Source organism: Symphalangus syndactylus, chromosome 8, assembly GCF_028878055.3.
Source record: "Symphalangus syndactylus isolate Jambi chromosome 8, NHGRI_mSymSyn1-v2.1_pri, whole genome shotgun sequence".
NCBI classification, from domain to species: domain Eukaryota; kingdom Metazoa; phylum Chordata; class Mammalia; order Primates; family Hylobatidae; genus Symphalangus; species Symphalangus syndactylus.
In genome coordinates, this window is record NC_072430.2 from 53,261,529 (window position 1) to 53,276,591 (window position 15,063).

At 40.1% G+C, this 15,063-nt stretch overlaps 1 protein-coding gene across 4 annotated transcripts in view; it reads right to left on the bottom strand.

Moving 5' to 3' along the window:
* The window catches only part of SYNE2 (spectrin repeat containing nuclear envelope protein 2), a 379,741-nt gene that overhangs the window by 306,894 nt on the left and 57,784 nt on the right, over positions 1-15,063 (bottom strand). For all 4 annotated transcript variants that reach the window (XM_055289134.2, XM_055289133.2, XM_055289132.2 and 1 more), the window contains exon 2: positions 14,718-14,847. In XM_055289134.2, coding sequence (XP_055145109.1) covers positions 14,718-14,796 — 79 coding nt within the window. In that variant the 5' untranslated portion in view covers positions 14,797-14,847. The remainder of the gene's footprint in view (positions 1-14,717; positions 14,848-15,063) is intronic.

Consider the following 15,063-nt stretch of genomic DNA (forward strand, 5'->3'; position numbering starts at 1 on the left):
TCAGAGATATTGTTTAAGTGCAGGTTTCTGGATCCCAACTCACAGAGATTCTGATTCAGGGCTTCACATATCTCACTTTGTGAAATACTTGTCTAAATAGATTGGACGATTTACATGTATGACTTACTCTTGAAACAACAGGGAATGAGAAGGGCCTGGCAAAAAATAGCGATGAAATGATAAACTCTGAGATATTAATATATCTCAAAATAAATATTATAACACGAGTATTTTTTATAGAGATGGGGTCTTGCCATGTTGCCCAGGCTAGTCTCAAACTCCTGAGCTCAAGCTATCCTCCCACAGTGCTAGGATTATACACGTGAGCCACTGCACCTAGCCCTAACACATGGCTATCTTAAGAAACACTTGGAGGGGCTCAGGCGGCTTGCTGAAGCAAGTCAGGCCCGGGAATAAGTGGAACGTCACAGGGAAGGAACTATGACACTATTTCATTAAGGGCTACCAATAAAGTAGTCAAGTAAGCATTTTATAAACGAGAAAACTTCCTCCCAGAAGATGGAGGATATTTTATTTGCTCATTCAATAAAACATCTAAGCTGGGTCTGGTGGCTTGTGCCTGTAATCTCAGCACTTTGGGAGGCTGAGGTGGGAGGTTCACTTGAGCCCAGGAGTTCGAGACCAGCCTGGGCAACCAGGTGAGACCCTGTCTCTAAAAAGACTACAAAAATTTAGCCAGGCATGGTGGCGCACAGCTATAGTCCCAACTATTCAAGAGGCTGAGGTAGGAGAAGCACCTGAACCTGGGAGGTCAAGGCCACAGTGAGCCGTGATCGTGCCACTGTACTCCAGCCTGGATGACAAAGTGAGACCCTATCTCAAAAAATAAAATAAAACAAAGCATCTATTGAAAGCCTACTATGTCTTGGATAATATGCTCTGGATCTCACATCTGGTGGAGGAGAAATTCAAATCCAGATGTGTCTGATTCAAAATCCATGTTCTTTTCATTATAGTTCAAAATCAGCTGAAATGCCAAATCCATGGCTACTACCCTATCTCTCGCCTCCCCTTCAAATCCAAACTTCTTGAAAGAGTTGTCTACACTGGCTATTTTCACTTCCTTACCTACCACTCATGTCTCAACCCACTATAAACTGGGCTGCCCCAAACACTACCTAATTCTCACCTAGGCCACTTACATATTTCCATTGTTGAACCTAATGGATACTTCTCGGTACTTATAGGATATCTTAAAACTTCTGACACTGTTTCCTACCCTCTCCTTTTTGAAATACTCTCCTTCTCTGGGGTCCATGATACCACACTCAGTTGGGTTTCTTCCTGCTTCTCTGGACATCCCTTCTCAAGCTCTGCTACGGGCTTGTGTTGCTTTTTCTATCTGTGTGATGTTCTGCCTAGACCCTTCTCTTTTTCTAGATATTTTCATCTACTCCAATGGAACAAATTGCCATTTACACACTAAGGACACCCAAGTATTTACCTTCAGCCCAGGTGTCATCTCTCCTATATATCCCATTGTTGTCTGGATATTTCCACGTGGTTATTCCACAGACATCTCAAACTCAACATTTCCAGAACTGAGTCATCATCTCTAACCAACTCCCTTCCCAACCAAAATTGTTCTCCTGCACTTTTTTTTTCAGTGAATGGTTCTATCATCTACTGATTTGCCCAAGAATAAATATATCATTTTTTCTACTTATTTATTTTTGAGACAGAGTCTCACTCTGTCCCCCAGGCTGGCGTGCAATGGCACGATCTCGGCTCACTGCAGCTTCCACCTCCCAGGTTCAAGCTATTCTCCTGTCTTGGCCTCCAGAGTAGCTGAGATTACAGGTGTGTGCCAACACGCCCAGCTAATTTTTGTATTTTTTAGTAGAGACAGGGTTTCGCCATGTTGGCCAGGCTGGTCTCGAACTCCTGGCCTCAAGTGATCCACCCGCCCCTGCCTCCCAAAGTGCTGGAATTACAGGCATGAGCCACCATGCGCCCAGCCAAAACCTATCATCTTTGATACATCCTTCCCTGTCCTTCTCCCATACCCAGTCAATCAAAAAGCCCTGATACCTATTAGATGATATCTCTTGAACACCTATTTCTCTCCATCTCCACGGCCACCTCTTCATCAGGACACCATTCTCTCTCGGGTGGACCACCCTAACAGACTTAAGCTGGTCTTTCTGCCTCCACCCTCACTCCCTTAAAGACTAGACGCCACATTGCAGCCTGGGGGAAATTTCTAAAACGAGTTTTGTGACTGCTCACAATCCCTCCATTGCTTCTGCCTGGTCTTAGGAAAAATTCCAAACCGCTATATGTTTATACGACCCCTCATCTCTTCACATTCTCCTTCAAATTTTAATTCTCTTTAAATCCTCAGTCTCACTGAACATCCATTTCGTTGAATGTACCACATTCAGCTCATCTTCTGGCCTCTCCTGCCCGCAGCATCTTCTCATCTTCACACTGCTCATGTGCTAACATCTTTTAGGTAACAGCTTAGGAATCATTTTCTCTGGGGAGCCTTCCTCGGGTCTGGGTTAGGTTTTCCTACTCCATACTTCCATAGTACCAAGTCTTGCCTCACTTCGAGCACATACCCCATGATACTGTGATAGTCTACGTGCTTGTGTGTATCTCTGTAATCAGAGGACACATTTTAGAAGAGGATGTGCCATGTACTACCCCGTGTGCTCAGCACAGTCCTTATACACAGTAAGTGTTCAAAAATATTTGTTGAATAATGAATGAACAAATAAATGAATGGGGCTTTCAGAGTAAACTGACCTATACCTAGGAAAAGCATAACAAGAAATGAAATAGTATCTCTTACCTTAAATAAAATAAAATAAAATAAAATAAAATAAAATAAAATAAAAACTTACCTTTTATCATGTGCCTGATATCCCTGTTTTACAGCAAAGTTTCTTGAAAGTATAAATTAAGTGACTCTCTCCACTTCCTTGTTCTCCTATTCTCTCCTCAATGCACAGTCAGGCTTCCATTTCCCCCTCTTGACAGTGGCTAACCTTGTCAGAGCCATCACAACAAATCCTATGAGCACAATCTAGTGGGCTCCTCTCTGTACTGACCTTATTTGACTGCTGTGTGGCATTCAGTATGCTTTACCATACCACCTTCTTGAAACACGTTCATCTAGGGGTTTCCATGCCATCACGTTCACCTGCTTTTCCTTCCTTGTCACTGGCTACTCCTCCTCAGTGTCCTTTCCTTGTTCCTCCTCTTCCACTTGACCTCTAAATATGGAAAGACCCAAAGGTCTGCTCTTGCTATACGCTCCACAGGTGATCTCATTCAGTCCACTACCAGATCAGGCCACCCCTTGTCCACCACAATCCAGCCACACTAGGCTTCTTTGGCTCTGTGAATTCACCAACCTTGCTTCTATCCTAGAGCTTTTCTTTGTCCTGCTGCCTCAGATTGGACCCACTTTCATGCTGCGCTTTGCAGGCAGTTCCTTGTTATTCAATCGCTCCTCAACTGTCCCTTCTCAAAGAGGCCTTCTCTGATCTAAAGAAGTCACCCAAGCTCTATGATATAAACTCACTTAAATCTTTTGCACAGCCTTTACCATGCGCTGATGTACTTCTTGATTATAATCTAGTCTAGCTTAAATATAAGCACCATGGGCACATGAAGCTTATTGAAGTTATTCACCTCAGTATTCTCTTACCCAAAATAGTGCCTGATACAACGTAGGGTCACAGGAAACATTTGCTGCATGAATGAATCAGAGAGCAGTTTTACCTGTGCTCATAAAAATTATAATTATGTGATGAACTAGGAAATGTGAATTCACCTCGACTTTTGAAATATTTTATTTTGAAGACATCAAAACCCCCTGGAAGTTTGCCAACAAAGCATTCAGATGGAGGCAGACAGAGATATACAGCAAACCTAGTTCCCACTATTAAAAATCCTACTTAACTGAAGAAAAGGCAAACGATTCCAATGTTTTGGAAAGATATTAAGTGTTTCTCAAATTTGAGAAGGGCTCTTTGTGTTCCACCTTTGAGCCAGGTGCCCTTTACCTTATAACACGACACCACTGATGAAATTGTGCAGTAAAGATGGAAAACAGAATATCACTGATGAAATCCCCTGTGCAGTAAAGCTGGAAAAATCCACTGTCTGACCAGTGAATGCTGCTCCACTCGACAAGACAACAGCAAAAGCGCGTGGCTACTCTTTCTGCCTTTACCCTCCTATGCTCGCCCAACATGTATCACCGCACAGAACCTCAATGACAGTAAATTATTCATCCGGCATCTGACGTCTCTCTTCCAAAGAGACACATATTCAGAACTTCAGACATTCCATCTCTGATAAATCATTCATATCCTTTTATCCACCACTTTTAAATGACTATAAAAATACCTGGTGGTAGTAAACTGTGGCTCTCACACATATTGAGAAACAGAAATGCAGTTACCTTTTACCAAAATTTCCTGAATTATTTAGAAAAATGGGAGTTACTCCAGGGAACTGTAATCACCAATGTTGAAATTAGATGAGGGAAGTAATGTTTTGAAGAGGCACATTTAGAACGACCTCCAATTCAGAGTGTTAAACCATACACTAAATCCAGCAAATGGTTACAATTTAACATACTATATTAACTTTTTAGTTTTTCTATCTTAAAGGTGATGTTATTTTAAGTTTTGTTTTTCTAATGTACTACTTCAAGCTCTGAATAATTACACCCCCATCCGACATACATGGATACAGAAAAGCTCAGAAAATCTTGTATCTCATGAGGCTAATTAAAAAGGATTTTTACTTCTATAAGGAATGAATGAGATCTTTGTTAACCCACTTTAACAAGACTCTAAATGACCCTGGATTTATCTTGCCCTAGTTTTCAAAATGTAACTGACCCAGAATAAAGTAAGCTTATCCCCAAATTCCAGGCAAAAACAGAACCAAAGTTCCCAGAAGTCAAAACTGTATATACAAGCTAAAAAAAAAAGAAAAAAAAAAAAAACCTGAAAAACACTTTGCAGTGCAAATACCACAAAAGCTCTTATTTTATTTTTCATTTAATTAGAATATTTTTAAGATTATAAAGTTTGGGGCCAGGTGTGGTGACTCATGCCTGTAATCCCAGCACTTTCGGAGGCCAAGGTACGCAGATCACCTGAGGTTGGGAGTTTGAGACCAGCCTGACCAACATGGAGAAACCCCGTCTCTATTAAAAATACAAAATTAGCTGGGTATGGTGGCTCATGCCTGTAATCTCAACTACTCGGTAGGCTGAGGCAGGAGAATCGCTTGAACCTGGGAAGCAGAGGTTGCAGTGAGCCAAGATTGTGCCATTGCACTCCAGCCTGGGCAATAAGAGTGAAATTCCGTCTCAAAAAAATAAATAAAAAGATTATAAAGCTCAATAATATCAAGGCAAACAAACTTCCAAGAAAACACAGCAAAAGACAATATCAGCTACTATCACAGGAACTTTCTAGAAGCTTTTGTATTGTTATAGTAAAACAATGATAGTCAGTGAGGGACTATAGCTTGATTGCTTTCTCTGGTGTAATAAGCATCTAACCAGCCAAAGATAATTTGCTTTTATTTATCAGAACTGAGTAATCTGAATTGGTTAGAGAAGCAAAAATAGTACCTGCTAATACATGTCTTTTCTTACTCTTCATTAATCATTAACCTCAAAATCCCACACTGGGGACTTTACTGCAAATGGGTAGAAATTCCACCCAGAAGCCTTTTTTTAAAAATTAATTAATTATTTATTTTAAAGACAGGGTCTTGCTCTGTCATCCAGCCTACAGCACAGTGGTACGATCATAGCTTACTGCAGGCTCAACTCTTAGACTCAAGAGATCCTCCCACCTCAGCCTCCCAAGTAGCTGGACGTACAGGGGAATGTCGCCATGCCCAGCTAATTTTTTTTTTTTTTTTTTTTGTGGAGCCGGAGGGGTGCCGGAGGGGTCTCACTACGTTGCCCAGACTGGTCTCAAACTCCTGGGCTCAAGCGGTACTCCCATTTCAGCCTCCCAAAGTGCTGGGATTACAGGTGTGAGCCACTGCGCCAGCCCAGAAGCTTTTATTAATCCTGTTCCTCTTCCTAAGACTTCACATGGCTTCATTCACTCACAGTTATAAGGTAGAACAGAGTCTTCTCTCATAAACAGAATACTAAAGCACTATTGAGCCCCTAAACATCATAGACACACTTCACTGCCTGAAGCCTAAAGAAATCATGTTTCCAACCTATCTGACAACTTTCTTGAACACTCAAAAGTTCTTCTAATTTGGGGTACTTTATAGAACTTTTTTTAATATAGAAAATGGCCACTCAGTCACTCATAGAAAATTGTTTATTGAAAACCTAAAATATTCAGAAACTTGATTGGCAATAACAATTCAGGAATATCATATGTACCTAAAACATACTTCGAGGAACTCTGAAAGATTATTGCAGGAAGTGATATCCAAAGATGAGAGGAAATTCAAGAGTAAGAACAGTAAGAAGACAACAGTCTCCAGGGAAGTTCTGACCAAACTGTTTCATTTTTACAGTGAGAGGAATTTATAACTCATATTGCAAATAATGCTATATACAGTACGTTTTTTATTCTTCACCTCCCTAAAAGTGAAACATAAAAAGATATTCCAGACAACATTTTTGGTCATATTTTGGTTGAATTTGTACAATGGATACCACAATTAGAGACATAACCCTTTAAAGTTAAAGACTTCAACTCATCTCCTAAGAATGATTATATTTGCAGCCCAGGCTATTTTTCCACTTCCACATGACATCAACAAGCAAAAGCACATCTAGACTACATGCTTCTTGAAGATGCCCAATTTATTTCTTTGTACTCCTAACACCTATACCACTGTGCATGATTGGGGTTCAGCATTTACTGAGTAAATGAATAAAATTAAACATTGCATCTCCATTACAATGTTTGTAACCTAACCCACTAAGCTTGGATAATTTTTAATGCTTCTAAAAATAGTACAAAAACTGAAAGCCTCCCTTCAGATGGATACTCAGTAAATAATAAATAAATTTAAATGGAGTAATACCCTAACTACAGAGACTCACGTTTCACTACTGAACCCTACCAAGTAAGGATACCTAGCGAGAAGACACAGAGGGTTTTTTAATCTTTTAAAATATGTCATCTAGACAATAACAGAATTAAATAAAACATATGAGCCTTGCTTGAAATGACACAGTAACTGGGCTGAATGTTTTTATAGAGGTTCATGCAGATGGTTAAGCATTCACCAGCATCTTGGCAGGACTGCTTGCAAGTTAACTCCTGTGTGGTGGCAAAGGTAATAGAATCCACACTCATTCCTAGTTCAGTGTCTAATTAATGATAATACTCTGTATGTGGATGCTGTTTTTCGTTTTTTTTTTTTTTTTTTTTTTTTTTTTTTGAGACGGAGTCTGGCTTTGTCGCCCAGGCTGGAGTGCAGTGGCACGATCTTGGCTCACTGCAAGCTCCGCCTCCCGGGTTCAGGCCATTCTCCTGGCTCAGCCTCCCAAGTAGCTGGGACTACAGGCACCCGCCTCTGCGCCCGGCTATGGATGCTGTTTTTCTAAAGCATTGGCATATGTTGTTTTGGAAAGCCAAGTAACTTGCTCCTGTTACAGAAATTCATATGTCCTTTATGACCAACAAGTTATATTTACTTGTTAAAAAAGAAATAACTTAAATCTAAAATATATAAAGTGTCTAAAACAATTCAAAATTGCCTACAGTTGCCATTTAAAATTTCTCAAGATGAGTCCACCTACACAGCCAATTTCACTTGTTACTATGACTTTCAAATAGATCCTCCACCTGCATCATGCAGGTGAGAAGTTCTCGAGTTTATTTGTAAAGTACCTTTTATCTACAAAAATTTATTTTAAGCACATTGATATAAATAATATTCAATGGCCTTCATATTTGATGCTATCATGCCTCATAAAAACACACTAAATAGGCCGGGCACAGTGGCTCATGCCAGTAATCCCAGCACTTTGGAAGGCCAAGGTGGGAGGATCTATGGAGCCCAGGAGTTTGAGACAAGCCTGGGCAACATGGCAAAACCCCATCTCTACTAAAAATGCAAAAAAAATAGCTTGGCATGGTGGCACATGCCTGTAATCCCAGCTACTCAGGTGGCTAAGACACAAGAACTGCTTAAACCCAGGAGGCGGAGGCTGCAGTGGGCCAAGATCGCGCCACTGCACTCCAGCCTGGGCAACTGAGCAAGACTTCTGTTTCAAAACAAAACACACTGAATAAAGTTAGTAATGTGGTCATTAAATATGCTACTACTATTATCCCAAGCAGCTCAACTTCAAAACCTTGGAGCCTTTCTACCTTATCCATATTTACAGTTGCAAATTCCTACTGAGTCTCCCCCCTTAAAGATTTTCTTATCTGTCCATACTTTCACACTCACTGCTATAACCCAGGCCCAGGCAAAGAGTACCCAACACCCAGATATTTGCTAATACTTCCTAATAGGTTTCTCCAACTACTTTCCACCCTTTTCCAGCCTTCCTGTACCTCAAAGCCAGATTAATCCCCTAAGGCACAACCCTGACATGTGACCATGTAACTGTCACTCTTAAGACCCAATAGGTAGGCACTGCCTAAAAGCAAAAACCCCAAACCCTTGGGTTTCAATTCAACTCCACAAAGGATCTTAATCTCAGAAATACTTCGGAAGGGATTCCTACTATGGTCTCAAATTACACCGAATTGCAAAGAAAATCCCATCTAACTTTAAAGCCCTGTGATACTTACCCAACATTACCCCTACTGCTTTCATAATCATATCTATCCAATACTTCAAAAGAGTGTTCCCTGGGCACACCTTTCCCACCCGAAGGGCTCAGCACAGATGTTGTTTCTGACAAAGTATGCAGTTATTATTTTCTTAGGATCAAATAAAAGGAAGCACCTATTACTTTGGCAAGGAAAAAATCCAAATGGAAAGATTTAAAGGAATTCTATAATGGGCATCTTGGTAAAGCAAATAATTTTTAAAGACAGCCATTTATGGCCAGGCACAGTGGCTCATGTCTGTAATCCCAGCACTCTGGGAAGCCAAGGTGGGAGGATAGCTCGAGGCCAGGAGTTCAAGACCAGCCTGGGCAAAATAGCAAGACTTCCCCCATATATATTTTTTTAATTTTAAAAATTTAAAATTAAATTAAATTTAAAAAATTTTAAACAGCCGTTTATTCTGCCATTTATTATCATTTTAATAGCCTGAATTTCCATATCTCAAAATCATTTAAGATATGGACTGCTGGCCAGGTGCTGTGGCTCATGCCTGTAATCCCAGCACTTTGGGAGGCCAAGGCAGGCAAATCACTTGAGGTCAGGAGTTTGAGACCAACCCGGCCAACATGGTGAAATCCCCTCTCTACTAAAAATACAAAAATTAGCCAGATGTGGTGGCAGGCACCTGTAATCCCAGCCACTCAGGAGGCTGAAGCAGGAGAATCACTTGAACCCAGGAGGCAGAGGTTGCAGTGAACCGAGGTCACACCACTGCACTCCAGCCCAGGTGACAGAGCAAGATTCTGTCTCAGAAAAAAAAAAAAAAAGAAAGAAAGAAAAAGAAAAAGAAAAAAATACATATATATATATGAATAAATAAAATGTGTACTGCCCAGAGTAATACAGAATGCACTGAACTAAAATGAATTCCATTTTTATACAAACCCACTCAAATTCATAAATACCATTCCTTTCTCTTCCTAACCATTCAAACAGTCCAACGCCATCCTCTTCACTAGATGCAGAAAACATAAATATCTACCTATAAAGGGTACCCTCAGGGCCAGGTATGGTGGCTTACGCCTGTAATCCCAGCACTTTGGGAGGCTGAGGTAGGAGGATCACTTGAGTCCAGGAGTTCAAAACCAGCCTGGGTATCATAGCAAGACTCCCATCTCTACAAAAAATAAAAAAGTTAGCCAGGCGCGGTGATGTGCACCTGTAGTACCAACTACTTGGGAGGCCGAGGTGGGAAGATCACTTGAGCCCAGGAGTTTGAGGCTGCAGTGAGTTGTGTTCATGCCACTGCACTCCAGCCTCGGTGACAGAGCAAGACCCTCTCTCAAAAAAAAGAGGGAGGGTACCCTCAAATTGACTTTACAAAGATATTTTCTCAAAGAGCACACAAAAAAATCAACGAAAAGAAAGATAAAGTCACTTGCTTATCGTCCTGCTCTATGAATTTCGGCAAAGCACTGCCTGATTTTCAGGGCTGATTCCTTTTAGGCCCTGTACATACGGGCTGTATGCTTTCATAACATATTAATGATGAATCACTACATTTCAATTCAGACATTTTAATCTTTTCTTGCATGTGTTATTCTGAGTCAGGGTGTTGCCACAATTGTCTCACCTTAGATTAAGTTTTTGCTAAAATAAAGCAGGCTTTATAAGTTAATTAGGCCATTCTACTGTCTCTATCTGCCTCTAAAAAAAGGTTCTGAAACAAAGAAAAATAAAAACTTTCTTATGAGCAGGGATCTGAGCCTCTTATATTACATGAAATCTCTTTCTCGTATTACTCCAGGGATCATTAAGCACATGTGAATTTTGTGAAATACGAGTCTGCTCGCTGTGTGTACAATGCCAAGTGCCTTTAAGACTACCACCAACAGCCTTTGGTTCAGTAGTACTTCACGCAGATAATATTGTCCATCATTTTTTTTTCTCAAACAGCTAATAATCCTGCTATGAAAGCAAAGGTGCCTTCAGAAATATATACAAGTGTCTGCCTTCTTTTCTTCCTTCCTCCCTCCTTCCCTTCTTTCCTTCAACAACTTAGGCTGAAAGAATCATTACAAATTCACTGATAACAATATGGAACTTAACTTTGGGAAATCTATTCATTTCGCCATAAAGCCTTCATCTTATAGGCATGGGAACTTCTTGGTTGGTATCTCTTGCGGGTACCTGGCTAATGTGAACAGACTGCGCAGCGCCACCTTGACATTATAGTATTGGCTTTCCACCAGTCCCCCCTAGACAGCAATGTGTCCAGCACCACGATTCCTCTAAATACATCATTAAAGGAAATCGTTCAGACTGACCAGTGCACATATATCACATTTACATTGCAAAACAGTCCATACTACTCTCCAATTGTAAAGCAGATCGTATAACCTACTATAATTCAAAACATGCTATAAGAAACCACTCATTTCTCAGTAATTTGCTAATTATTTTGAGCTACTTATGAGCCTGAGATCACTCATATTACTTAAAGATGCCCTCCATATTCTGGATGTGAAAACTTGCTATGGATTGAATAGGTTAAGGCTAAGATTTAATGAATTTTCCAGTGAAAGTTGTTAAGGAAACTCCCTCTTTCAAACTGTTCTTTGAAGTGTATCAAAGAGGGTATGGTACAATACAAAGAAAACTGTCCTAGTCAAAACACAGCTCCACTGTTCACCAGCTATGGGACTCTGGGCAAGTAATTCATTCTTTCTGAGCCACAGCCTCTTTCTCAATTGTCAAAGATTTTTTTAAATCTACTTCATAATGTGGTTGTGAGGATCAAATAAGATAATGTATGCAAAAGGGCTACGTAAGTTACAGCATGCTACATAAAAGTCAAAATGTCCCCTCTGTTGTGGGGAAGAAAATATTACTTGATATGTATAATAATAATAATAATAATAATACAAGTGCTCAAAGAGATACTACAGGAGAACAGAGGAGGGAGCACGTTATCTCAGCCTAAGAGAGAGCAGGGCTCACAGAGGAAACTGATTCTAATTGTCCTGGGGATGGATAAAGGATGTATGAAGGATGGATGGGAGAATGACTTCTGCTGCTGGAGGAGGGGCCGGGGGAGCTACAAGGGAAACAATCTGAATGAAAGCACACAAGCTGGCGGACCAGGGAGAATATGGCCCCTTAAGGAACCATGGGGTTGGAGCACAGAGTGCTTATGGGGCATGGTGGGAGATAAGAGCAGACAGAAAGGCAAGCACTGGACCAGCAAAAGCCTGAACCACGCCAAGAAGTCTAGACTTCATCCCACATGTGATAGGGAGCCATTGAACAGAAATGTTAAAACAAAACAAACAAAAGAAAAAGCAGAAAAAAACCAGACATCTGGTTTACAATTTTTTCCTATATATCATGAAGCTTCTACTCCAGCCATGTGCTCTTGGACAAGAAATACTTTGAGAATAAGATTTTGGCCATAAATATAAAAAAAGAAAGTATGATGTACATATGGAGTCCCTAGTCTGTGTTAGGCACTGTGCTAAGCCCCTTTGTCTCCCTTACTGTTCATCTTCAAAATGCAGCTGCGTCCATGAGTTCTCATTGTTCAATTCCCACCTATGAGTAAGAACATGCGGTGTTTGGTTTTTTGTCCTTGCGATAGTTTACTGAGAATGATGTTTTCCAGTTTCATCCATGTCCCTACAAAGGACATGAACTCATCATTTTTTATGGCTGCACAGTATTCCATGGTGTATATGTGCCACATTTTCTTAATCCAGTCTATCGTTGTTGGACATCTGGGTTGGTTCCAAGTCTTTGCTATTGTGAATAGTGCCACAATAAACATACGTGTGCATGTGTCTTTATAGCAGCATGATTTATAGTCCTTTGGGTATATACCCAGTAATGGGATGGCTGGGTCAAATGGTATTTCTAGCTCTAGATCCCTGAGGAATCGCCACACTGACTTCCACAATGGTTGAACTAGTTTACAGTCCCACCAACAGTGTAAAAGTGTTCCTATTTCTCCACATCCTCTCCAGCACCTGTTGTTTCCTGACTTTTTAATGATGGCCATTCTAACTGGTGTGAGATGGTATCTCATTGTGGTTTTGATTTGCATTTCTCTGATGGCCAGTGATGATGAGCATTTTTTCACGTGTTTTTTGGCTGCATAAATGTCTTCTTTTGAGAAGTATCTGTTCATGTCCTTTGCCCACTTTTTGAGGACACAGGAAGGGGAACATCACACTCCGGGGACTGTTGTGGGGTGGGGGGAGGGGGGAGGGGGGAGGGGGGAGGGACAGCATTAGGAAATATACCTAATGCTAAATGAGGAGTTAATGGGTGCAGCAAAACAACATGGCACATGGATACATATGTAACAAACCTGCACATTGTGCACATGTACCCTAAAACCTAAAGTATAATAATAATTTAAAAAAAAAAATGCAGCTGCAGTGTGGGAACTCTCATTCACATTTTACAAATGAGGAAACTGAGACTCAAAAGATGAAATCTCTCCTCCAAGTTCAAATAACCAGTGATTGGCAGAGCCAGCATTAGAAATCTGATTTACCTATTTATTGCAGCCAAAACGTTACATGCAACCAAAACATCACAGAAAAACAATAATTTTTTTCCAGTTAAATGAAAGCTTGATTCCAACTACATCTGCATATTCAGACATTATTTTTAAGTCCTTACTGAAAAGTTTAAAAATTCTTACCTCAAGTATAACCTCTCAACAATTTAAATGTGTCTTACTCTACACAAAGTATACAATAATTACTTTGAAAAGGCTGGTATATACAGATACTGTCTATTCTAACAGCTATTGATTTCCATCTCAGCTCAAAATATAGAAGTAAATCATTCAAAACAGATTTTTTTTGCCAAATTACTCAATATGGCATCAAAACAGATCTTTAATTTAAAGGAAAATATCAGAAAAAAAGTCATTTTGGCATCTTTACCATAAATGACTCAGAATCTACGACTTTGAGTAACATTCTAAAAATGCTGCATAATACTGCCCATAATCTTAAAATTACTTTAAAACACATAGTTCCATAAATATTTTCAAAGGCCTGCTATAGCCTTATTTCTTTTATACTAGCTAACTTTACTCAACTCCAAAATTTGCTTTATCAACAAAGGTAGAAGGTCTAGTGGCTAGTGAATTTTCAAAATACAACACAAATATTGCCAAACTCCACAAGAAGCACTTTTAAAAAAATGACAGCACTTATATACATGCACACATGATTCACATGATTGAAAGGTCATTCATTTATAGTATTACCTCTCTTCCTATCAGGACAAAATAAGGATGTGCATTCATTCATTCATTTATTTGAGATGGAGTTTTGCTCTTGTTCCCCAAGCTGGAATGCAATGGCACCATCTCAGCTCACTGCAACCTCCACCTCCCGGGTTCAAACAATTCTCCTGCTTCAGCCTCCCAAGTAGCTGGGATTACAGAAATGCGCCACAACAACTTGCTAATTTTGTATTTTTAGTAGAGACGGGGTTTCCCCATGTTGGTCAGGCTGGTCTCCAACTCCCAACGTTGGGTGATCCGCCCGCCTCGGCCTCCCAAAGTGCTGGGATTACAGGCATGAGCCACCGTGCCCAGCAAGGATGTGCATTTAAAAGAAGCTACACAAAAAGATAAGAAGTAAGTACAAACAATGCCAAGCGAACTACAGTTTACTATTTAATTTTCACTGCAAATAAAATGCATACACTCAGTAAGAAAATGGAGATAGCAAATTCCTTGCAGGTATTCCTTACTTTCCCAGAGAGCTAAGACAGAAATAAAGACATTTAAATATACTAAAAGGTTTCTACAGTTGGAAAAATACAGATATCTTTATCTCTATAAGAGAGATGGAAATAAGCATGACTTGCAACTAGATAAAAATTAGGTTTCCACAGTTTCTGTAGGTGTTACCCCCACCCAATCTTAATTACCTTGCAATGAAATATGGAGATTGTCGACGCCCCAGGAACCCTGTTCATCTTCGGTAGGAAGCTCAGGACTAGATGCCATTCTTTGACTCAATGGAGATTATATCATGTCCATCTCAGTTGAAGAAGTGAACTGAAAGTGAAATGGATAAATGTTCATTAATAACTTTTCAGTTCTGTTTCTAGTAAACATGCATTGCCAGAAAACAGCAGCAACCAAAACCTGTCCTCCAAAACAAGTATGGCTTTCTAGTGCGTGCTTCCACAGTTCATGAAGAACAAAGTAACTACGCCTTTGTTTTGAATCATAATCAAGATTTTGCCCTATGACCTATTCATGCCCTTTGGA